Source organism: Coregonus clupeaformis, chromosome 27 (assembly GCF_020615455.1).
Source record: "Coregonus clupeaformis isolate EN_2021a chromosome 27, ASM2061545v1, whole genome shotgun sequence".
Taxonomy (NCBI): domain Eukaryota; kingdom Metazoa; phylum Chordata; class Actinopteri; order Salmoniformes; family Salmonidae; genus Coregonus; species Coregonus clupeaformis.
In genome coordinates, this window is record NC_059218.1 from 41,214,157 (window position 1) to 41,241,116 (window position 26,960).

General features: G+C 43.6%; 1 protein-coding gene across 1 annotated transcript in view; it reads left to right on the top strand.

Annotated features, from left to right (window-relative positions):
- LOC121542142 (calcium/calmodulin-dependent protein kinase type II subunit alpha-like) overlaps window positions 1–26,960 on the top strand; it is a gene marked incomplete at its 3' end in the record, with an annotated part of 84,956 nt that overhangs the window by 38,945 nt on the left and 19,051 nt on the right. The window contains exons 5-11 of the mRNA XM_045207947.1: window positions 12,124–12,189; window positions 14,735–14,807; window positions 16,733–16,835; window positions 20,281–20,364; window positions 23,693–23,787; window positions 24,635–24,757; window positions 24,864–24,947. Coding sequence (XP_045063882.1) covers window positions 12,124–12,189; window positions 14,735–14,807; window positions 16,733–16,835; window positions 20,281–20,364; window positions 23,693–23,787; window positions 24,635–24,757; window positions 24,864–24,947 — 628 coding nt within the window. The remainder of the gene's footprint in view (window positions 1–12,123; window positions 12,190–14,734; window positions 14,808–16,732; window positions 16,836–20,280; window positions 20,365–23,692; window positions 23,788–24,634; window positions 24,758–24,863; window positions 24,948–26,960) is intronic.

Here is a 26,960-nt window from a genome sequence, read left to right on the forward strand (position 1 = left end):
CTATGAAATAACACACATGGAATCATGTAGTAACCAAAAAAGTGTTCAACAAATAAAAGATTCTTCAAAGTAGCCACCTTTTGCCTTGATGACAGCTTTCCACACTCTTGGCAATCTCTCAACCAGCTTCATGAGGTAATTACCTGGAATGCATTTCAATTAACAGGTGTGCCTTGTTAAAAGTTAATTTGTGGAATTTATTTCCTTCTTGGCGTTTGAGCCAATCAGTTGTGTTGTGACAAGTTAGGGGTGGTATACAGAAGATAGCCCTATTTGGCCCAAGTCCATATTATGGCAAGAACAACTCAAATAAGCTAAGAGAAATGACAGTCCATCATCACTTTAAGACATGGTCAGTCAATTTTGGAAAATGTCAAGAACTTTTAAAGTTTCTTCAAGTGCAGTCGCAAGAACCATCAAGCGCTATGATGAAACTGGCTCTCATGAGGACCGCCACAGGAAAGGAAGACCCAGAGTTACCTCTGCTGCAGTGGATAAATTCATTAGAGTTAACTGCACCTCAGATTGCAGCCCAAATAAATGCTTCACAGAGTTCAAGTAACAGACAAATCTCAACATCAACTGTTCAGAGGAGACTACGTGAATCAGGCCTTCATGGTCGAATTGCTGCAAAGAAACCACTACTAAAGGACACCAATAAGACGAAGAGACCTGCTTGGGCCAAGAAACACGAGCAATGGACATTAGACTGATGGAAATCTGTCCTTTGGTCTGATGAGTCCAAATTTGAGATTTTTGGTTCCAACCGTCGTGTCTTTGTGAAACGCAGAGTAGGTGAACGGATGATCTCCGCATGTGTGGTTCCCACCGTGAAGCATGGAGGAGGAGGTGTGATGGTGTGGGGATGCTTTGCTTGTGACACTGTCTGTGATTTATTTAGGATTCAAGGCACACTTAACCAGCATGGCTACCACAGCATTCTGTAGCGATACGCCATCCCATCTGGTTTGCGCTTAGTGGGACTATCATTTGTTTTTCAACAGGACAATGACCCAAAACACACCTCCAGGCTGTGTAAGGGCTATTTGACCAGGAAGGAGAGTGATGGAGTGCTGCATCAGATGACCTGGCCTTCACAATCACCCAACCTCAACCCAATTGAGATGGTTTGGGATGAGTTAGACAGCAGAGAAAAGCAGCCAACAAGTGCTCAGCATATGTTGGAAAAAAAGCATTCCAGGTGACTACCTCATGAAGCTGGTTGAGAGAATGTAAAGCTGTCATCAAGGCAAAGGGTGGCTACTTTGAAGAATCTAAAATCTAAAATACTTTTTTGGTTACTATATGATTCCATACAATGTAGAAAATAGTAAAAATAAAGAAAAACCCTTGAATGAGTAGGTGTGTCCAAACTTTCGACTGGTACTGTATATATATATATACAGTATATATACATATATTTTTTGTATAATATTTTTTTATTTTATTAAAATAGTTATTGTCTTTATTTAGATTTACATTTACATCATTTAGCAGACGCTCTTATCCAGAGCGACTTACAAATTGGTGCATTCAACTTATGATAGCCAGTGGGACAACCACATTTTCTTTTCAGTATGTCTCTCTCTTTACATGTGGGAATACTAACATTTTCCAATTTTTTTTTTTTGTCTTTTATGTCCAACAATGAACATTTTCGGGGTGATTGTATTTGCCCCCCCAAGTTTTCTGAGTAAAATAAATAAATATACACTACCGTTCAAAAGTTTGGGGTCGCTTAGAAATGTCCTTGTTTTCCATGAAAACACACATGAAATGAGTTTGAATAGGAAATATATCAAAATGAATAGGACATGTAGTCATTGACAAGGTTAGAAATAATGATTTTTAATTGAAATAATAATTGTGTCCTTCAAACTTTGCTTTCGTCAAAGAATCCTCCATTTGCAGCAATTACAGCCTTGCAGACCTTTGGCATTCTAGTTGTCAATTTGTTGAGGTAATCTGAAGAGATGTCACCCCATGCTTCCTGAAGCACCTCCCACAATTTGGATTGGCTTGATGGGCACTTCTTACGTACCATACAGTCAAGCTGCTCCCACAACAACTCAATAGGGTTGAGATCCGGTGACTGTGCTGGCCACTCCATTATAGACATACCAGCTGACTGATTCTTCCCTAAATATTTATTGCATAGTTTGGAGCTGTGCTTTGGGTCATTGTCCTGTTGTAGGAGGAAATTGGCTCCAATCAAGAGCCGTCCATAGGGTATGGCATGGCGTTGCAAAATGGAGTGATAGCCTTCCTTCTTCAAGATCCCTTTTACCCTGTACAAATCTCCCACTTTACCACCACCATAGCACCCCCAGACAATCACATTGCCTCCACCATGCTTGACAGGTGGCATCAAGTACTCCTCCAGCATCTTTTAATTTGCCTGCGTCTCATAAATGTTCTTTTTTGTGATCCGAACACCTCAAACTTCGATTCGTCTGTCCATAACACTTTTTTCCAATCTTCCTCTGTCCAGTGTCTGTGTTCTTTTGCCCATCTTAATCTTTTATTTTTATTGGCCAGTCTGAGATATGGCTTTTTCTTTGCAACTCTGCCTAGAAGGTCAGCATCCCGGAGTCGCCCCTTCACTGTTGACGTTGAGACTGGTGTTTTGCGGGTACTATTTAATGAAGCTGCCAGTTGAGGACCTGTGAGGCGTCTGTTTCTCAAACTAGACACTCTAATGTATTTGTCCTCTTGCTCAGTTGTGAACCGGGGCCTCCCACTCCTCTTTCTATTCTGGTTAGAGCCAGTTTGCGCTGTTCTGTGAAGGGAGTAGTACACAGCGTTGTACAAGATCTTCAGTTTCTTGGCAATTTCTCACATGGAATAGCCTTAATTTCTCAGAACAAGAATAGACTGACGTGTTTCTGGCCATTTTGAGCCTCTAATCGAACCAACAATTGCTGATGCTCCAGATACTCAACTAGTCGCAAGAAGGCCAGTTTTATTGCTTCTTTAATCAGCACAACAGTTTTCAGCTGTCCTAACATAATTGCAAAAGGGTTTTCTAATGATCAATTAGCCTTTTAAAATGATAAACTTGGATTAGCAAACACAACGTGCCATTGGAACACAGGACTGATGGTTGCTGATAATGGGCCTCTGTACGCCTATGTAGATGTTCCATAAAAAATCAGCCGTTTCCAGCTACAATAGCCATTTACAACATTAACAATGTCTACACTGTATTTCTGATCAATTTGATGTTATTTTAATGGACGAAAAAATTGCTTTTCTTTCGAAAACAAGGACATTTCTAAGTGACCCCAAACTTTTGAACGGTAGTGTACATGTAGGCAGAGTTATTAAAGTAACTATATTTATTTATATTATTGTTGGATATAAAAGACTGTCAAAACACCAGCAAAGTATTCAGATCCCTTCCCTTTTTCCATATTTTGTTACGTTACAGCATTATTCTAAAATTGATTAAATAGTTTTTTTTCCCCCCTCATCAATCTACACACAATACCCCATAATGACAAGCAAAAACAGGTTTTTAGACTTTTTTGCTAATTTAAAAAATATGAAAAGCTGAAATATCACATTTACATAAGTATTCAGACCCTTGAAGCACCTTTGGCAGCGATTACAAGCTTGGCACACCTGTTTTTGGGGAGTTACTTCCATTCTTCTCTGCAGATCCTCTCAAGCTCTGTCAGGTTGGATGGGAAGCGTTGCTGGACAGCTATTTTTAGGTCTCTCCAGAGATGTTTGATCGGGTTCAAGTCCGGGCTCTGGCTGGGCCACTCAAGGACCTTCAGAGACTTATCCCGAAGCCACTCCTGCGTTGTCTTGGCTGTGTGCTTAGGGTCATTGTCCTGTTGGAAGGTGAACCTTCACCCCAGTCTGAGGTCCTGAGTGCTCTGGAGCAGGTTTTCGTACTAGGATCTCTCTGTACTTTTCTCCATTCATCTTTCCCTCGATCCTGACTAGTCTCCCAGTCCCTGCCGCTGAAAAACATCCCCACAGCATGACACTGCAACCACCATGCTTCACCGTAGGGATGGTGCCAGGTTTCTTCCAGACGTGACGCTTGGCATTCAGGCCAAAGAGATCAATCTTGGTTTCATCAGACCAGAGAGTCTTGTTTCTCATGGTCTGAAAGTCCTTTAGGTGCCTTTTGGCAAACTCCAAGCGGGCTGTCATGTGCCTTTTACTGAGGAGTGGCTTCCGTCTGGCCACTCTACCATAAAGGCCTGATTGGTGGAGTGTTGCAGAGATGGTTGTCCTTCTGGAAGATTCTCCCATCTCCACAGAGGAACTCTGGAGCTTTGTCAGAGTGAGCATCAGGTTCTTGGTTACCTCCCTGACCAAGGCCCTTCTCCCCCGATTGCTCAGTTTGCCGGGCGGCCAGCTCTAGGAGAGTCTTGGTGGTTCCAAACTTCTTCCATTTAAGAATGATGTAGGCCACTGTGTTCTTGGGGACCTTCAATGCTGCAGAAATGTGTTGGTACCCTTCCCCAGATCGGTGCCTTGACACAATCTTGTCTTGGAGCTCTAAGGACAATTCCTTCGACCTCATGGCTTGTTTTTTGCTCTGACATGCATTGTCAACTGTGGGACCTTATATAGACAGGTGTGTGCCTATCCAAATCATGTCCAGTCAATTTAATTTACCACAGGTGGATTCCAATCAAGTTGTAGAAACATCTCAAGGATGATCAATGGAAACCGGATGCACTTGAGCTGAATTTTGAGTCTCATAACCAAGGGTCTGAATACTTATGTAAATTAGGTATTTCTGTTTTTTACTTTTAATAGATTTGAAAAAATGTCTAAAAACCTGTTTTCATTTTGTCATTATGGGGTATTGTGTGTAGATTGATGAGGATTTTATTTATTTAATCAATTTTAGGATAAGCCTGTAATGTAACAAAATGTGGAAAAAGGTAAGGGGTCTGAATACTTTCCAAATGCACTGTATATGTAATCGTATATACAGTTGAAGTCAGAAGTTCACATACTACTTAGCAAAATACATTTAAACTCAGTTTTTCACAATTACTGACATTTAATCCTAGTAAAAATTCCCTGTTTTAGGTAGGTTAGGATCACCACTTTATTTTAAGAATGTGAAATGTCAGAATAATAGTAGACATAATTTTCCTTCCTCATGATGCCATCTATTTTGTGAAGTGCACCAGTCCCTCCTGCAGCAAAGCACCCCCACAGCATGATGCTGCCACCCCCGTGCTTCACGGTTGGGATGGTGTTCTTCGGCTTGCAAGCATTCCCCTTTTTCCTCCAAACATAACGATGGTCATTATGGCCAATTAGTTCTATTTTTGTTTCATCAGACCAGAGGACATTTCTCCAAAAAGTACGATCTTCGTTCCCATGTGCAGTTGCAAACCGTAGTCTGGCTTTTTTATGGCGGTTTTGGAGCAGTGGATTCTTCCTTGCTGAGCTGCCTTTCAGGTTATGTCGATATAGGACTCGTTTTACTGTGGATATAGATACTTTTTTACCTGTTTCCTCCAGCATCTTCACAAGGTCCTTTGCTGTTGTTCTGAGATTGATTTGCACTTTTCGCACCAAAGTATGTTAATCTCTAGGAGACAGAATGTGTATTCTTCCTGAGTTGTGTGACGGCCGCGTGGTCCCATGGTGTTTATACTTGCGTACTATTGTTTGTACAGATGAACGTGGTACCTTCAGGCGTTTGGAAATTGCTCCCAAGGATGAACCAGACTTGTGGAGGTCTACACATTTTTTGCTGAGGTCTTAGCTGATTTCTTTTGATTTTCCGATGATGTCAAGCAAAGAGGCACTGAGTTTGAAGGTAGGCCTTGAAATACATCCATAGGTACACCTCCAATTGACTCAAATTATGTCAATTAGCCTATCAGAAGCTTCTAAAGCCATGACATCATTTTCTGGAATTTTCCAAGCTGTTTAAAGGCACAGTCAACTTAGTGTATGTAAACTTCTGACCCCCTGGAATTGTGATACAGTGAATTATAAGTGAAATAATCTGTCTGTAAACAATTGTTGGAAAAATTACTTGTGTCATGCACAAAGTAGACCGACTTGCCAAAACTATAGTTTGTTAACAAGAAATTTGTGGAGTGGTTGAAAAACGAGTTTTGATGTTTTACTTCAACTGTAAATGAAAGCAAGGTTTGAAATTATTATGTTTTAGTCAACTATTATATATGTTTGGGCTTCTTGTGGTCTATTTGCGGTCCACAAATTATTTGTAATTATTTTCCAGCCCCCTGACCATCTGCTCAAGAACAAAATCGTCCCACTGCTGAATCTAGTTGATGATCCCTGCCATAGTGTTGAGGTTGCTTCGTATTCTCTGAGTGCACCAAAATATATGAGTTCTTTAAAAATCACTCTAATATGCATTTTAAACACTCAACTGTTGTAATATCTTTCAATGCCTTTCTAGGAACGTTTGATTACAGTCTGCTCAACAGTGATTACAGTCCCCTGCAGGTGTTGAACGCTTTTCATTAATGAAACTGGAAATATATTAAAGAACCTGGAATTATATTACAGGAACAGGAATTATATTACAGAAACTGGAATTATATTACAGAAACTGGAATTATATTACAGAAACTGGAATTATATTACAGAAACTGGAATTATATTAAAGAAACTGGAATTATATTACAGAAACTGGAATTATATTACAGAAACTGGAATTATATTACAGAAACTGGAATTATATTACAGAAACTGGAATTATATTACAGAAACTGGAATTATATTAAAGAAACTGGAATTATATTACAGAAACTGGAATTATATTACAGAAACTGGAATTATATTACACTAACGGGAAATGTCTTTATATTGTACCTTCAAGAGAATTCTTCTTGCATCGGTAATGAGGCGTCTTCTTTTAGCTTCCTGTTAAGTGTCTCTGAATGAAAAAGGACAGCTTTGTGAGTGTGACGATGAGCAGCATGACAAAGTGTTGCGTAAGAAGATCTTAATGACCCTCCTGAACAGCTGATCAAATGGCTACCCGGACCCCCTCTTTTACGCTGCTGCTACTCTCTGTTTATTATCTATGCATAGTCACTTTAACTATACCTACATGTACATATTACCTCAATTATCTTTATCTTGGCCAGGTCGCAGTTGTAAATGAGAACTTGTTCTCAACTGGCTTACCTGGTTAAATAAAGGTGAAATAAAAAAAATAATAAAAAATTACCTGGACTAACCAGTGCCCCCGCACATTGACTCTGTACTGGTACCCCCTGTATATAGCCTTGCTACTGTTATTTTTACTGTTATTTTACTGCTTTTATTTTTTACTTATCTATTGTTTACTTAACACTTATTTTTCTTAAAACTGCATTGTTGGTTAAGGGCTTGTAAGTAAGCATTTCACTGTAAGGTCTACACATTCAGTGCATGTGACAAATAATATTTGATTTGATTTGACAATGCAAGTTGTTCTTAACTCATCTGAAACAGCAGGATAGTGTTTAGAAGCAGTCCCTTGCTATAGATTAGCTTTGATTATAGTGCCCATATCAGAAAGATCACATTTTCTTAATTCTTTGGGATCAAAAACAGACAAAAATGAGAGACTAAGAAAAACGAAATTCCCTTTGATAGTCTTTAAAGCTGAGACATTTAGTAGCAATCTCCTTCGTCAGAGCCCAATCAATTTGTACTAGCAGGTTTATGAGATAGGCCTACAAATATCAGACTTTATCTACTTATTATTCTGAGTGTATATTTTGTGATGTCACGAGAGGCTGTGTCCTGGAGGGACGTTACATCCCCTGAGGTGGCTGCAAACCCAGACAGCTATGGCTCCATCTGCTGGTATGGTCGGGGAACTCCACCCTCTATGGCCAATCTTCCCACGCAGCTGAAACAAATGAGGAGCTGATGAGCTGAAGGTTTGGGAAGGGAAGAGACACACTGAGGGAGTGTGGGGGGTGAAGAGACACGGTCTCCAACCTGGGCTCTCTGGAGGACAAGAGTGCTGCACGTCCACTTCCATGAGGAATATAAGGATTTGGAGATACTTACCTTTGGGAAATACTCACCTTTGGATATATGCACCTGTGGAAATCGTGAGAGACATTTGGAAGGACTTTTTGCTGGGTTGGCCACTAGCTGCAACGTGGACTACAGTAAGGCTGGGGAAAAGTTATCTGAGCGAGTGAGAATTATGATTTTGGATGTGGAAGAGACATCCCTGAACTGTTAACCCTTAAAGAGCCACAAGAGAACAGAATTTTGTTATATTTTCGTTAATTTCCCAAGACCTATAATAAAATCCTTGTTTTGTTTGAACCTTGTCTCCTTGCACTACTTGAGCAATCCCGCTGAAAGCTGTGTAGCCTCTCGTGACGTCACAGATGGTGGAGAATACGGGCACTCAAGCGTTAATAGTGCATGTCAGAGGAGGATACCGAAGGTTTGATCACCCAGTTTTCCAAGTTGGCCGTAGGCTCCCCGCCGACTGAAATGGAGGACATATTGAAAGCCCTTGTTGCTGGCCAGCAAACCCAGATGCAAGCAAACGTGGCTCTCTTGGAGGAGCAAAAGAAAGCCAACCTTCTGAAGGCAGAGGAATTGCAGTTGCAGAGACAGAGGGTGGTCCAAAATACCCGCCCAATAAAGGCAAGTGACTTTATATCTAAGATGGGAGCTACCGATGACATTGAGGCATACCTGCATGCATTTGAGGCCACGGCCACTAGGGAAGCCTGGCCCAAGCAACAGTGGGTTGGTCTGTTAGCCCCCTTTCTAACCGGGGAATCGCTGAATGCTGTCCGGGACCTGGGCCCTGACCAGGTTACTGACTATGATGCCCTGAAGTCTGAGATCCTCAGCAGATATGGACTCACAAAGTTTGGTATGGCCCAGCGCTTTCACAGCTGGACCTTCCAACCAGACCAACCTCCTCGGGCGCAGATGCATGAACTTGTCCGAATCGCAAGGAAATGGCTGGATCCGCAGAGGAATACAGCAGCGGCGGTGGTGGAGGCCGTTGTGGTGGATCGTTACCTACGCGCCCTGCCTTATGAGGCAAAACGGTTCATCAGTCAACAGGCCTTGACCACGGCTGATCTGACCGTGGAAGCTGTGGAAAAGTACCAGGCCACAGCGGAGATGCTGAATGCTTCCCGAAAAGACCCCAGGAGTGCGGCCCCACCACAAATGGGAAGAACCCGTCCAAAGGACCCCAAGGTCTCGAACCCAGCCACGTCAGGACTTATCCCGGCTCCAGGGGGAGCCAGAAACCAGGCGGGTCCAAGAAGAGTACACCAGGAGGGGAGAACTTCGAGCAGTGTTACCGGTGTGGGGAGATGGGACATATCTCCTGGCAGTGTGGGAAACCAGCCGATGAACCTATGCCCACTGCGGAGTCCTCCAGCTCAGCACCCACACATCGTTTTGCCTCGCTCTGGGGAGTCGTAGATGGCGGCCCAGATCGACCCCCCCACCTGCCCGGTAACTGTGAATCACCATGATGTGGAGGCCCTTACTGGATTCTGGTAGCCGGGCCACCCTGGTGCGTAAGGATTTGGTGGGCCCAACGTGTCTGACCCCGGGGAAAGTCCTCCCAGTTTCCTGTGTCCATGGGGACACCAGAGAATACCCCATTACTGAACTTACAATGACCAGCACACGGGGAACCATACACACGACGGCGGGGGTGGTTGATTCCCTCCCCGTCCCTGTCCTAATTGGACGAGACTGCCCAGCCTTTTACCCACTCTGGAGAGAGTCTCAGGAGAGGATAACCCGAGTACCTCGGAAACGGAGAGGCAAGACTCATCCTGGGAAGGCTCCGGTGCAATCCTCCGAATTACTCACTCCCGCCCGGGCTCTGATAGGGATGGCAGGTGCCCAGACCGACACAGAGACGGAGCTACAGAATCTGGACAAAGAACTGTCTGGTCTGAAGGGGACCGCTGAGAGGTATCGTTTGTTAAAGCAACAGTTAGACATGAAGACAGAAGAGTTAGATATCCTCCAGGCTAAACTCCAACAGAGCTCCTTCCCTAAGCAACAGGAGGAGCTGGAGAGGCTGCGCAGGACCATCGAGGAGTGTGAGGAGACCCTGCGCAGGAGTAAGGAGGTCCAGAAGAAGGCAGAGGAGAAGTACAAGGTGTTGGAGAACAAGATGAAGAATGCGGAGGCAGAGAGAGAGAAGGAACTGAAAGCTGCTCAACAGAAGCTAAACTCTGCTAAAACCAAGGCTGATGCGTTCAGTAAGAAACTCAAGGAGAGACAACAGGAGGCTGAGTCCCTGGTCCTAGAGGTGGAGGAGTTGAAGAGAGAGCAGGCTGGCAAGCACCACGGCAATGCGGACGCCCTCTCCCGGCGTGATGCCTTCTTCGCTGCCTTTACCCCGACGAGACGTCGGTCCCGAGGGGGATGTGTGATGTCATGAGAGGCTGTGTCCTGAAGGGACGTTACATCCCCCTGAGGTGGCTGCAAACCCAGACAGCTATGGCTCCATCTGCTGGTATGGTCGGGAACTCCACCCCTCTATGGCCAATCTTCCCACGCAGCTGAAACAAATGAGGAGCTGATGAGCTGAAGGTTTGGGAAGGGAAGAGACACACTGAGGGAGTGTGGGGGGGTGAAGAGACACGGTCTCCAACCTGGGCTCTCTGGAGGACAAGAGTGCTGCACGTCCACTTCCATGAGGAATATAAGGATTTGGAGATACTTACCTTTGGGAAATACTCACCTTTGGATATATGCACCTGTGGAAATACGTGAGAGACATTTGGAAGGACTTTTTGCTGGGTTGGCCACTAGCTGCAACGTGGACTACAGTAAGGCTGGGGAAAAGTTATCTGAGCGAGTGAGAATTATGATTTTGGATGTGGAAGAGACATCCCTGAACTGTTAACCCTTAAAGAGCCACAAGAGAACAGCATTTTGTTATATTTTCGTTAATTTCCCAAGACCTATAATAAAATCCTTGTTTTGTTTGAACCTTGTCTCCTTGCACTACTTGAGCAATCCCGCTGAAAGCTGTGTAGCCTCTCGTGACGTCACAATTTGTTTACATAATTCATACTGTATATCTAGCGATACTTGGTCAGTGTGTGCCAGTCTATGTGTTTATTCTATGAAGGCATGACTGGGAAACAGTTAGCTGTCTCCTAGTATCCTGTGAAGGCATGACTGGGTAACATTTAGCTGTCTCCTAGTATCCTATGAATGCATGACTGGGTAACATTTAGCTGTCTCCTAGTATCCTGTGAATGCATGACTGGGTAACATTTAGCTGTCTCCTAGTATCCTGTGAATGCATGACTGGGAAACAGTTAGCTGTCTCCTAGTATCCTGTGAAGGCATGACTGGGAAACATTTAGCTGTCTCCTAGTATCCTGTGAATGCATGACTGGGTAACATTTAACTGTCTCCTAGTATCCTGTGAATGCATGACTGGGTAACATTTAGCTGTCTCCTAGTATCCTGTGAATGCATGACTGGGTAACATTTAGCTGTCTCCTAGTATCCTGTGAAGGCATGACTGGGTAACATTTAGCTGTCTCCTAGTATCCTGTGAAGGCATGACTTGACAACATTTAGCTGTCTCCTAGTATCCTGTGAAGGCATGACTGGGAAACATTTAGCTGTCTCCTAGTATCCTGTGAAGGCATGACTGGGAAACATTTAGCTGTCTCCTAGTATCCTGTGAAGGCATGACTGGGTAACATTTAGCTGTTTCTAGTGTCCTGTTGAGGATTCATACTCTCAAAGTCTGAACTTTGCAACAGGGAGACAACTGCTTGGTTTTTGTCAATGATGTTCCTTTTCACACATCAGACATTTACATTTGAGGTGCCTGTTAGGTTCCATGTCAACACACAGTTGTCTCCCAGTTATTTGATATATTTACCAAAAAATATATGGGGGATTGGAAATGATGCAGACAATTACACTGATGGAAGCCACAATCTATCTGCAATATTAAAGCTGATCTAACCCCCCCCTCCCCAAAAAAAACCCACAAAAAAACCACACAGTTGTCAGTGTGTCTCAGTGGCTGATATGGGGGTATTGAGAAGGGTGTATTTCTCTCACATTGGCTCCATGCTCTGGTGGCCACCTTCATCCTCTGGCAGCCTAACAATCCTCTCTCTTCCTCAGAGTGACGGGCGGGGAGCTCTTCGAAGACATTGTTGCTCGAGAGTACTACAGCGAGGCTGACGCCAGGTCAGTGAAACCACCTCACAAAACTCCCATAATACACCCAAACACAGATTCGTAACAAAGCAATTTAGAGATTTCAACGTAAGAATTTTCACTGTAACATGTATTCATTGAATTATACAGAGGTCACAGCACTCCCAAACCAGAGATTGGAGAGGATCTAAAGGCATATATATAGAACCCTGATATACTGTATATTGTCTACAGTGGTGGTCGTATATATATATGATATACTGTATATTGTCTTAAGATGAGTGAGGACGATAATTCTTTTATGAGCATGGCCTTATTTCTTTTACAGCATATTGGATAACTGTCATTCATATTCCATTCACCCAGTTCAATGTAATAATATCGATAGGTTTAGGCTACTACATGATACTCACATTTTCCCTATACCCATCATGAGGTTGCTACGACCTAGCCTATGAGTGAAAGTTTACAACGTAGGTGCACAGGTCGAGATAAATTGAAGTAATCAAGGTGACAGACATTGACAATATTCAATACCGCCTTGCACACTCTTGCCTGCATGTAGCTGATCTAGGATGCAATCATTAGTCCAACAGTTGCAAACGAGAGTTTCTATTGGACAAATTCCCCTACCTACAAGTACAAATTACCTCGACTAACCTGTACCCCCGCACATTGACTCGGTACCGGTATTGTGTTACTTTTTACAATTTTTACATTTTACTCTAGTTTATTTAGTAAATATTTTCTTAACTCTATTTTCTAAAAACTGCAGTGTTGGTTAAGGGCTTGTAAGTAAGCATTTCACGGTAAGGTCTTACACCTGTTGTAATCGGCGCATGTGACAAATACAATTTGATTTGATTTGATGTTTATCACCGTTTCGTTTGCTTCCATTTAAGAAACATTTTTCAACAGAATCGGCAGAATGAATACACCCCTGATCACACGCAAACACAGTTCAATTTCATAGCAGCCACATACAAACAGCATGATCGTTGTATTCCTACTCGCATCTACGTGCTCTCCTCCTCTCACCTTTTTCCTTTGCTTGTGGACTTCAGTGCACAACACATCATCTTTCTGTGACCAGGCGAAAAAACCTATCCAAGCCAAACCTTCATATCATAACCGCTAACCGCTACACAGTCTACATCGTTGTCACCATAGTAACGTCATAGTGAGAATAGCTACTAGAACTAATGCATTAGTAAACCCTCTACAATCATGCAGTGCAGTGTACAGTCAGCCGCAAGCTGATAAGCAGTCACACCGGCGGGCCTCAGTGGCAATATATTAATACAACCAAAAGCTTAACTTGACTTGGAAAAGTTCCAGTGTTGGATAGCCATAGCCAGCTAGCTAACATAGCAGCCTTCTCTGTTTGAGCCGGGTGTTTGAGTAGGCTAAACTAGCTAGCTGCATTCGCTAGCTAAGTAAGTGAAAGTGAAAAAATAAATACAACAAAATATAGCTATCTCTCTCTCACTCTCTCTCTCTCTCTCTCTCTCTCTCTCTCTCTCTCTCTCTCTCTCGCTTCTCCTTCATTTATAAATAAATACATTTGTTCAAAACTGTTCAACTATTGTCTTTCTCTCTCTTTGCATCAACTACTCACCACATTTTATGCAGTGCTAGCTAGCTGTAGCTTATGTTTTCAGTACTAGATTCATTCTCTGATCCTTTGATTGGGTGGACAACATGTCAGTTCATGCTGCAAGAGCTCTGATAGGTCGGAGGACGTCCTCCAGAAGTTGTCATAATTACTGTGTAAGTCTATGGAAGGGAGTGAGAACCACGTGCCTCCTAGGTTTTGTACTGAAGTCAATGTACCTAGAGGAGGACGGAAACTAGCTGTCCTCCGACTACACCATGGTGCTACCCTACAGAGTGGTGTTGAGGCTACTGTAGACCTTCATTGCAAAACAGTGTGTTTTAATCAATTATTTGGTAACGTGAATATATTTAGTATATTTTTATCTAAAAAGATCCATTATGCAGGTCCATTATTGGACTGTTCATTTGGATTGAACAGCTTTACCTCCATAAGCCTATTCATGATGATCTCCCCACTTCACCCAACACCAACTATGGACTGGGCCATTGATTTGCAGTGACAGAGCGAAAGGGCTACAAAACAAATTAATGAACAGAAACAAATGGAAACAGATGGCTGTGGAGGTGTCCTCCCGTCAATGTACACGCTTCGCCCGGGTTTAGCGTGTCAGTCTCTCTATCTCTGCGGACCGGGTTCTCCCTGCTCCACGCTCCACTGCTTGATTGACAGCTGAGTCTAGTTGCTAATAATCTTCCCACTGACTCCCAGCCAAACATGCAAAAACTCATCAGGCTTTGGCCCGTGCTACTGTGTTGATCGACAGTTTAGGAAAATGAATGGCCAACTCTAACGCCTCTGTGTGGATTTGTATTGTTTTGGAGGTGCACAGGCCATTTTATCCAAAATGCTGTGTGGATTATTGCTGAAGTGAAGCCCATTTTCAATAGCATTCAATTTAGCCTCTCCGACCTCTCAGCGCACTCAGTCTTTCAGTTCTCTCTCTCTCTCCTTTCATAGTCATTGTATTCAGCAGATTCTGGAGGCAGTGCTTCATTGTCATCAGATGGGAGTCGTTCACAGAGACCTCAAGGTAAGATTGAATAAGGAATAAATGAAAAGTCACAGACTGTTTATCCACTGCAAGATATCACTTTGATGATATTGTTGTTATTTGATTGATTTGATCAAAAATGGATTTGAATATAAATAATCTGTACACTCTTAGAAAAAAGGGTTCTTCAGCTGTCCCCATAGGAGAACCATTTTGGTTCCAAGTAGAACTCTTTGTGTAAAGGGTTCCACATTTACATTTTAGTCATTTAGCAGACGCTCTTACAGGAGCAATTAGGGTTAAGTGCCTTGCTTAAGGGCACATCAACAGATTTTTCACCTAGTCGGCTCGGGGATTAGAACCAGCAACCTTTCGGTTACTGGCACAACACTCTTACCCACTAAGCTACATGCCGCCCCATGGAACCAAAAGGGTTTTACCTGGAACCAAATAGGGTTATTCAAAGGGTTATCCTATGGGGACAGCCAAATAACCCTTTTAGGTTCCAGATAGCACCTGTATGCAGAGTGTATGCAGAAACTTCAGATGATTTTTTTATTTTTTATTTTTTATTAATTTCAACCATTCAACCATTCATTTTAGCCATCCAGGCTCTTTTTTAATTTGAACCTTGAGGACACATCTATTTATGTAATGTTTGCTCCTCAGGCAGCAGATAACAGGCCAACAGGCCAACCCTCTCTGCCATGACTAGGGTTGCAAAATTCCAGGAACTTTCAATACATTCCCTGGTTTTTCCAAAGTCCCGGTTGAAGGATTCCCGGAGTCAGAAGGGAATAAGCAGGACATCTGGAATTCTCCATCCAGGATTTCTGGAAAACCAGGGAATTTATTGAACGTTCCCAGAATTTTGCAATCGTAGCCATGACTGTCAGAGAGGGATTCAGCTGTAGGTATGTGGACATAATAACAAAAGCCCAATCAAACCAATCAGAGCATTCAGGGGACATGCTGCTAGACCCTCTTCTGTCTTAAGTAATTTCCCCTGCACACAGTTTGATGATTATAAAATAGGCATTCACTTACAGTGCAACCACCATCGATCCACTGTTCTGTTGCCAACTTGCCAAGTACAGTACATGTACTCCATATCTCAATGTCAGCTCAAGGGACAAATAAAAGAGTGGGGTTTCTAAAACCAATTTAGGCCTAAAGTAAAAGCGGCAACAAACCCTCACACCATCTCCATCACATCGGACAGCATTGACGTGTTCTAGAGTATATCTGCCCTGTTGTGGTGTCAATGAGGGACAGATCAATCACAGGATAGGTTCCAGTACTGTTTCATTTATTAATACACATATTCAAGTACCGCTATATATACCCACACTCTTTCAAAGGTACATTTTTGTTCATTCCATCATATATTTTATTTTATATTTCTTACAGACTGCTTCAACACTCACTGTTATTATCATGCACTAACAAATGCTTGTACAAAGAGACACCCTTCTGCCCCACAGATAAATGTTCCATTCACATCGTTTCACATCTGCCTCCCAGCACCTGGGAACTGAGGGAAGATGGAGTGATAAAATGGATTTGTGTGGGCTGCAATGTTAGGTGTGTGTGTGTGTGTGTTTGTGTTTGCATATGTGTGCCTGCGTGCGTGCGTTCGTGAGTGCGTCTGGTGCGTGTCTGTGTTTATCAGGGGGTGGATAACATCTAATAGCAGCAGCAGTAGAGTGATTGGCGGCGGGAGGTGGGGTGTTCATTCCTCCATCTGTGTGGGATAGAAGTGGCTGGGTGGGTGGCTGTATTTATCAGAGCTCTGTCATGCTGCAACAACACAAAGCCATTAACACAATTCAATCAGGCCCAGCCTAGAATCATGTCTGTCTGCCACCGTATCCCTACTTCTGCTCAGGCCTCCTGTCTCCTCTGGCTGACTGACTGCTGACTGACTGACTGACTGGCTGACTGACCTCTCTCTTTGTACGCAGCCTGAAAACCTTCTGCTTGCCTCCAAGTCCAAGGGAGCTGCAGTGAAGCTGGCAGATTTCGGCCTGGCCATCGAGGTGGAGGGGGACCAACAAGCCTGGTTCGGTAATGGCTGATATGAATCGTAATTACACACACACACACACACACACACACACACACACACACACACACACACACACACACACACACACACACACATAAACATAAATGCAAATAAGGACTGGCTTCTAAAGCAGGTCGACTTATACAAGATTTAGGATGTATAATGTTAATATTTCCACCAGGGAAACAGAACCTTCAGAGGGAAATCAATCATTCAAAAGACTCCCATGGAATCCAATCAAACAAACGCTTTGCATCGAATATCATCAAAAAAGAAACATTTTCTCTACAGCTATACCGGAGAAATACCAAAAACGGAAAACAAAGGGAAAGTTTACCTAACAAAAGATCATCAAGGTAGGAATAACTAGTTTTGTAGCGCCATGACTACCACAGGGGAAAGAGGGCTGTTTACTGCTTGTTTTATTTATTTAGAAATGTCACCGCAGCTCCAGACTCGTTAGGAGTGAGGCCTGCTGGAATAGGTTAGACATAGCTCATTTTCCTTCACTCTGACTGCTCTAACTAACCTAACTGACTGACTGCTCTAACCTAGCTGACTGACTGCTCTAACTAACCTAACTGACTGACTGCTCTAACTAACCTAGCTGACTGACTGCTCTAACTAACCTAGCTGACTGACTGGTCTAACTAACCTAACTGACTGACTGCTCTAACTAACCTAGCTGACTGACTGCTCTAACTAACCTAGCTGACTGACTGCTCTAACTAACCTAACTGACTGACTGCTCTAACTAACCTAGCTGACTGACTGCTCTAACTAACCTAGCTGACTGACTGCTCTAACTAACCTAACTGACTGACTGCTCTAACTAACCTAGCTGACTGACTGCTCTAACTAACCTAGCTGACTGACTGGTCTAACTAACCTAACTGACTGACTGCTCTAACTAACCTAGCTGACTGACTGGTCTAACTAACCTAACTGACTGACTGCTCTAACTAACCTAACTGACTGACTGCTCTAACTAACCTAGCTGACTGACTGCTCTAACTAACCTAGCTGACTGACTGGTCTAACTAACCTAACTGACTGACTGGTCTAACTAACCTAACTGACTGACTGGTCTAACTAACCTAGCTGACTGACTGGTCTAACTAACCTAGCTGACTGACTGCTCTAACTAACCTAACTGACTGACTGGTCTAACTAACCTAGCTGACTGACTGGTCTAACTAACCTAGCTGACTGACTGCTCTAACTAACCTAACTGACTGACTGGTCTAACTAACCTAGCTGACTGGCTGGTCTAACTAACCTAGCTGACTGATTGGTCTAACTAACCAGTCAGACTGACTGGTGCTGCCGTGTGATTGGTGCCCTTGGGTTCAGAAGGTCACAGGAAATCAATGACTTTTTATCCAGCCAATCACATGAGCCCCTGGGATAGGAACTATACCTAAACCAGGAGGGAAGTCTCTCTCTGCTGACCCAATCTCACTGCTGACCCAATCTCACTGCTGACCCAATCTCTCTGCTGACCCAATCTCTCTGCTGACCCAATCTCTCTGCTGACCCAATCTCTCTGCTGACCCAATCTCTCTGCTGACCCAATCTCTCTGCTGACCCAATCTCTCTGCTGACCCAATGCTGTGGTTTTCCATGCCTGCCTGAGGATGTGCTCAGTAATTTAATAAATACATACAAATAATAATACATAGAATTAGTTAAAGTGCATTTCTCACACCCAAGGTGTAAAAAAAAAATAATAAAAAAAATAATAATAATAGTGATAATAAAAACTATCCAAAACACAACATAGAACACAGACAACAATCAAAGCTATATACAGGTGTCATCAGATCCAGAGGACATGAGAACAGAATTAACAGAGGTCTTGGAAAGCTTTTCTGAACAGCACGGTCTTGAAAGCCCTGTCCCCCATAGTTTTGAGTCTGCTTCGGGGCTCACAGTACCTCAGATGTTTCACCAGCCTGCCCTTTGGTACTATGCTGTGTTGAGCAGAATCAAACATACGTTTTAAAACTAGGGAACTAGGAATGTCTTTTAGAATTCTGTTTTTAATGAGCTAGAGGACACTTATCCAATACCCACAGCTCATTTTTAAAGACACACCTCTCTTAGATCAGGATGATTTTTCTAAATCTTTTGGGGAACACCTGGCTGGCTGCTTTTTGAGGCAAAAACTATATTTTGATGTTTCCTAAGGACAGCTGGTGGTGCTGTCACACCCAGCTCCGCTGTTCATTATAATTATACTGTACTGTACTCTTCACATGATGCTTTATCATTTCCTAAATGAAAATTAGTTTGGATATTTCAACCTGTCCTTTGTTCACAGTGCGTAAAATCCCAGGCTGGTTCCCTGGGTCTGGAGAATAAACGGAAGAATGCGTTCTTCTTCTCTGTCGGATGATTGATATATAATCCATTTGTCCACATAACAAGGCTGGAACATGAGAAGATGTGGTGAATCGTTGAAACAACAGTAAAATAAAGGTCTCATCACCCCTCAGAGAGAGTTCATGACCAGACTTAGAACATTAGAAACCTGTCTGGTCAGGGTAGGTAATAAGGATATGGACCTCATACCTCAAATGAAGCTCTATTGAGAGAAATGTGAGGCAGGCGAGCCCAGGAACATGTGAATAATGTTATTACTCTCTCTTACATAAGGGGAAGATAATATCAGAGCAGATCTCTCGAACACTGTGCTCTGTTCCTGGTTTGTGACAGAATACAAAGTTCATTTGTAGTGCTCCAGGAATACTTCAGTTTTTTCTTTGTTATATTGCTAGAAAGGTTGAAGTATTTTGTGCATTTAAGAATTCAAAGATACTGAACTCTCTATACTGTATTATAATATATAATGGATTGATATGGTTAGTGTCACTTCACACTTAAAACAGCATGTGCCTTTGATCAAAGCCTATATCACTATGTATTGAATAGCGTTACGCTTGTACCAGTATTTAGGACATTATATAGAGCTAAACTCTATCACCTTGTTCTTTTATTACACTGAGAGAATCCCTTGTAGAGCTTTATAAAATGATACGTTTGCATCCTGGATGCTGATAGGTTAATAGCCGTTAGTTATTGAAGATAATCAAATCAAATCCAATTGTATTTGTCACATGCGCCGAATACAACAAGTGTAGACCTTACAGTGAAATGCTTACTTACAAGCCCCTAACTAACAATGCAGTTTTAAGAAAAATAAGTGTTAAGTAAAAAAATAGATAAGTAAAAAATAAAAATAACAAATGCCTGTTAACAGTTCCATTTGAATTATCAATGCACATCCACTGTCCTACAGCCCATCCAGGCAATTCATAAACTTGATCTCCACTGGAAAAAAGTATCTAGACATTGTTTCCCATTGCTTGTTGCCTAGCATTTGATTTTCAATAGAGCTGCATTATCTGTGATTCACTGCCTCTCTGTCTGGATGTGATGCAGGCTTTGCAGGGACACCTGGTTACCTGTCTCCTGAGGTCCTGAGGAAGGACCCATATGGCAAAGCTGTGGACCTGTGGGCATGCGGTAAGCAGGACGACTTTCAGATATCCACCTCTTTCCTTGTTTGTTTCTGTCTACATCTACTGTAAGTTGCTGCTGCCTAAAGAAAACATGATATAGACTTCACAACTGGTGTGATGCGTTTCCTAATTTCTTCATCTCAAGCTTTATGTTATCTAATTTGGCCAGACTGTTGTGCTGATACAAAACCTGCCCACCTCAATGTCACAGATTATTTAGTGCACCAGTTTATTTATGGGAGTCTGTTTCATCCAAAAGTGCAGAGATTAGCTCTCAGTCAGAGAAGAGAAGGCAGCAGTGTGTTGATCTGATCTGAGCTCTCTCTCTATGTCTATATACATACAGTACCACAGGCCTCAGTACCACAGGCCCCAGTACCACAGCCCTCAGTACCACAGGCCTGAGTACCACAGGCCTCAGTACCACAGGCCTCAGTACCACAGGCCTCAATACCACAGGCCTCAGTACCACAGGCCCCAGTCCCACAAGCGTCATTACCACAGGCCTCAATACCACAGGCCTCAATACCACAGGCCTCAGTACCACAGGCCCCAGTACCACAGGCCTCAGTACCACAGGCCTCAGTACCACAGGCCTCAATACCACAGGCCTCAATACCACAGGCCTCAGTACCACAGGCCTCAATACCACAGGCCTCAGTACCACAGGCCTCAGTACCACAGGCCCCAGTACCACAGGCCTCAGTACCACAGGCCTCAGTACCACAGGCCTCAGTACCACAGGCCTCAATACCACAGGCCTCAATACTACAGGCCTCAGTACCACAGGCCCCAGTACCACAGGCCTCAGTACCACAGGCCTCAGTACCACAGGCCTCAATACCACAGGCCTCAATACCACAGGCCTCAATACCACAGGCCCCAGTACCACAGGCCTGAGTACCACAGGCCTCAGTACCACAGGCATCATTACCACAGGCCTCATTACCACAGGCCTCAGTACCACAGGCCCCAGTACCACAGGCCTCAGTACCACAGGCCTCAGTACCACAGGCCTCAATACCACAGGCCTCAGTACCACAGGCCTCAATACCACAGGCCTCAGTACCACAGGCCTCAATACCACAGGCCTCAGTACCACAGGCGTCATTACCACAGGCCCCAGTACCACAGGCCTCAGTACCACAGGCCTCAGTACCACAGGCCTCAGTACCACAGGCATCATTACCACAGGCCTCAGTACCACAGGCCCCAGTACCAAAGGCCTCAGTACCACAGGCCTCAGTACCACAGGCCTCAGTACCACAGGCCTCAATACCTCAGGCCTCAATACCACAGGCCTCAGTACCACAGGCCTCAGTACCACAGGCGTCATTACCACAGGCCTCAGTACCACAGGCCTCAATACCTCAGGCCTCAATACCACAGGCCTCAGTACCACAGGCCTCAGTACCACAGGCCTCAGTACCACAGGCGTTATTACCACAGGCCTCAGTACCACAGGCCTCAGTACCACAGGCGTCATTACCACAGGCCTCAATACCTCAGGCCTCAGTACCACAGGCCTCAGTACCACAGGCCTCAATACCATGGGCCTCTGTGTCAACAAGGTGGCAGAATTCATCTCCTTGGACATCCTCTGGTCTATTTAGATAGATGATTGAAATGGTACTCCGATGCGTAGACAACTCTTACCTAGAACATAATATGTACAGTATATATAGTGTATATTGTAATATTGGAAAGAGCAGGTGTTTTTAATGTTTTGTACTCTCAGTGTATATCCATATCATATGAATCGTATATAAATAATCATTTTGACAATATGTAGTAGTACAGCCACTTTTCACACTGAGTTGAGGAGCTGCTCTTCAGCTCGGCTGGATTCAGCAGTTTAACCCTGTTTGGTTAGATCTTTCTCAAACTAATTGTCGTTTCAAGCTATCACTCTGTGCACGTTTGTCTTTTGAAGCGGGAGATGCTCATCGCTATGCACAGCTATATTTCCCTGCCTTTTGATATGGCTTTGTCTTGCTGCTCCCAATGAGATGTGTGTGGGCTTCATGGCCGATGGGTCTGTGAGCTGGGCAGAGATGAAGTCACAAGAGACATAAGGTTGAGGGCTGAGAGGGGCACTCACTCACACACTCTTACACTCTTACACTCACTCACTCACTCACTCACTCACTCACTCACTCACTCACTCACTCACTCACTCACTCACTCACACATACACACACACACTCACACACACACACACACACACACACACACACACACACACACACACACACACACACATGGTTAACCCCCCAGAGAGACCTTTCACCCAGAGAGAGGGAGTTGGGGGGGGGTGTTTATGGAATACATACACACATACACTGCTCCCTAGTGAGCGATCAAGATTCAGCAGTATCGATTACTGCAGCACCATTTCTTTTCATCAAAGATAGAGAGATTTTCAGGATGTACTTTATGCTAGTTAATTCTTAAGTAACTAGAGTGCTGTGTGATACTTCTATTGTATAGTGATGTATAAAGTCTGTGTTGCCAGGTGTGACAGCCTTCTATTGTATAGTGATGTATAACGTATGTGTTGCCAGGTGTGACAGCCTTCTATTGTATAGTGATGTATAAAGTCTGTGTTGCCAGGTGTGACAGCCTTCTATTGTATAGTGAAGTACACATTGAGAACACCTTCCTAATGTTGAGTTGCACCCCATTTTGCCCTCAGAACAGCCTCAATTTGTCGGGGCATGGGCTCTACAAGGTGTCGAAAGCGTTTCACAGGGATGCTGGCCCATGTTGACTCCAATGCTTCCCACAGTTGGCTGGATGTCCTTTGGGTGGTGGACCATTCTTGATACACAAGGGAAACTGTTGAGTGTGAAAAACCCAGCAGCGTTGCAGTTCTTGACACAAACCGGTGCGCTTGGCACCTACTACCATACCTCGTTCAAAGGCACTTACATCTTTTGTCTTGCCCATTCACCCTCTGAATGGCACACATACATACAAAATCCATGTCTCAATTGTCTCAAGGCTTAAAAATCCTTCTTTAACCTGTCTCCTCACCTTCATCTACACGGATTGAAGTGGATTTAACAAGTGACATCAATAAGGGATCATAGCTTTCACCTGGATTCACCTGGTCAGTCTATGCCATGAAAGAGCAGGTGTTCTTAATGTTTTGTATACTCAGTGTATAACATCTGTGTTGCCAGGTGTGACAGCCTTCTATTGTATAGTGATGTATAACGTCTGTGTTGCCAGGTGTGACAGTCTTCTATTGTATAGTGATGTATAACGTCTGTGTTGCCAGGTGTGACAGTCTTCTATTGTACAGTGATGTATAACGTATGTGTTGCCAGGCGTGATCCTGTACATCCTGCTGGTGGGCTACCCTCCGTTCTGGGATGAGGACCAGCACAGACTGTACCAGCAGATCAAGGCTGGGGCCTACGATGTGAGTCACATCCCTCCTAGGTCCTGTTCTTACTGCAACAAGGCCGCTCCATTCCTTCACTGCTCACGGCTGCTGGGGAACAGTTGAAATGCACAAAGTGTCTCTCCAGGATTGTGTAACACACCAGTTTTCAAAGAGATTAATCATCCTGAATTCAGTGCCCGATAATGGTTTCTTTCTGCTTTTTCTTCTTCAATTGCAGTCATAGTAGCCCATGGCTCTGTCCTTTCATATGCCTCTACTCTGTCCTTTCATATTTCTCCACTCTGTCCTTTCATATTTCTCCACTCTGTCCTTTCATATTTCTCTACTCTGTCCTTTCATATTTCTCCACTCTGTCCTTTCATATTTCTCTACTCTGTCCTTTCATATTTCTCTACTCTGTCCTTTCATATGCCTCTGCTCTGTCCTTTCATATGCCTTTCCTCAGCCTACAGTATGTTTACCCTCATATATCCTTTGGAAAATGTACCTTTAGGATTATTTTCACTCATTTGAAGATGATCACCAGCTTGAATTCCCATGATTTATTTAAGCAATAAGGCCCGATGGGTGTGGTATATGGTCAATATACCACGGCTAAGGGCTGTTCTTATGCACGACGCAATGTGGAGTGCCTGGATACAGCCCTTAGCTGTGGTATATTGGCCCTATACCACAAACCCCAGATGTGCCTTATTGCTATTATAAACTGGTTACCAACGTAATTAAAGCAGTATAAATAAATGTTTTGTCATACCGTGGTATACGGTCTGATATACCACGGCAGTCAGCCAATCAGTATTCAGGGCTCGGACCACCCCGTTTATAATTCTATGTAAATACCAAATACCTCCTCGTATTGTAGTTCCCCTCGCCAGAGTGGGACACTGTTACTCCAGAGGCCAAGGATCTCATCAACAAGATGTTGACCATCAACCCTGCCAAGCGCATCACAGCCTCAGAGGTCCTCAAACACCCCTGGATCTCAGTGAGTACAGAGCATGCACGTCCATACATTCTCACAATGATCACAATGTCCAGTAAGATCCCTCCCGGTGTCTAACCTGACATGTCTTGTTTCTCTCTCTCTACAGCACCGCTCCACTGTGGCCTCCTGCATGCACAGACAGGAGACGGTGGAGTGCCTGAAAAAGTTCAACGCCAGAAGGAAGCTCAAGGTATTGTAGAGTTCTGGGAGTAACATGAAGTGTAGATGTGATACTGGAACATTCCATGTTACTCTCTGTATTGACCAGGGTAGGAAAACAATATCAGATTTACTAGGTCACTAGTGATGGGGGTTTGAATGACGTTGGAAATGTGATCTATCAAGGCAAAATGGCTTTCATTAAACGAGTCCATGCACGGTTCCAGATGAGAGGACGTCTCTTTGTTTCGTTTGTGTCACAGCGTTTGTGTTTACACTTTTATTTGACCCCTTTTAGGCAGGTCCATTTAATTGGAATTCATTCAGGTTCCACTTTTCAGGGGAACAAATACTTACTTTTAAAACTATTTGAATACAGATCCCCAAAAATGACTACTTTTTAAATCTATTTGAATACAGATCCCAAAAAATTATGACTTTTTAAAACTATTTGAATACAGATCCCAAAAAATGACTACCTTTTAAAATGATTTGAATACGGATCTCAGAAAGTAACTACTTTTTAAAACTATTTGAATACAGATCTGATAAAGCAACTACTTAAAAAAAAGATTTTAATACAGATCCCAGGAAGTTACTATTCGATTTGCTGCCTTCAACTAATGGCAGGGCTGTATCTGGAACTGCATGTTGAAGATAGAAATATAATTAATAGAGCACACACATTCTCCTATCCTATTCCAATCTATCTGACAGTCATATTTGATCTAAACAATAAATGTACAGTGAGGGAAAAAAGTATTTGATCCCCTGCTGATTTTGTACGTTTGCCCACTGACAAAGACATGATCAGTCTATAATTTTAATGGTAGGTTTATTTGAACAGTGAGAGACAGAATAACAACAACAAAAATCCAGAAAAACGCATGTAAAAATGTTATAAATTGATTTGCATTTTAATGAGGGAAATAAGTATTTGACCCCTCTGCAAAACATGACTTAGTACTTGGTGGCAAAACCCTTGTTGGCAATCACAGAGGTCAGACGTTTCTTGTAGTTGGCCAGCAGGTTTGCACACATCTCAGAAGGGATTTTGTCCCACTCCTCTTTGCAGATCTTCTCCAAGTCATTAAGGTATCGAGGCTGACGTTTGGCAACTCGAACCTTCAGCTCCCTCCACAGATTTTCTATGGGATTAAGGTCTGGAGACTGGCTAGGCCACTCCAGGACCTTAAAGTGCTTCTTCTTGAGCCACTCCTTTGTTGCCTTGGCCGTAAATTTTGGGTCATTGTCATGCTGGAATACCCATCCACGACCCATTTTCAATGCCCTGGCTGAGGGAAGGAGGTTCTCACCCAAGATTTGACGGTACATGGCCCCGTCCATCGTCCCTTTGATGCGGTGAAGTTGTCCTGTCCCCTTAGCAGAAAAACACCCCCAAAGCATAATGTTTCCACCTCCATGTTTGACGGTGGGGATGGTGTTCTTGGGGTCATAGGCAGCATTCCTCCTCCTCCAAACACGGCGAGTTGAGTTGATGCCAAAGAGCTCGATTTTGGTCTCATCTGACCACAACACTTTCACCCAGTTCTCCTCTGAATCATTCAGATGTTCATTGGCAAACTTCAGACGGCCCTGTATATGTGCTTTCTTGAGCAGGGGGACCTTGCGGGCGCTGCAGGATTTCAGTCCTTCACGGCGTAGTGTGTTACCAATTGTTTTCTTGGTGACTATGGTCCCAGCTGCCTTGAGATCATTTACAAGATCCTCCCGTGTAGTTCTGGGCTGATTCCACACCGTTCTCATGATCATTGCAACTCCACGAGGTGAGATCTTGCATGGAGCCCCAGGCTGAGGGAGATTGACAGTTCTTTTGTGTTTCTTCCATTTGCGAATAATCGCACAAACTATTGTCACCTTCTCACCAAGCTGCTTGGCGATGGTCTTGTAGCCTATTCCAGCCTTGTGTAGGTCTACAATCTTGTCCCTGACATCCTTGGAGAGCTCTTTGGTCTTGGCCATGGTGGAGAGTTTGGAATCTGATTGATTGATTGCTTCTGTGGACAGGTGTCTTTTATACAGG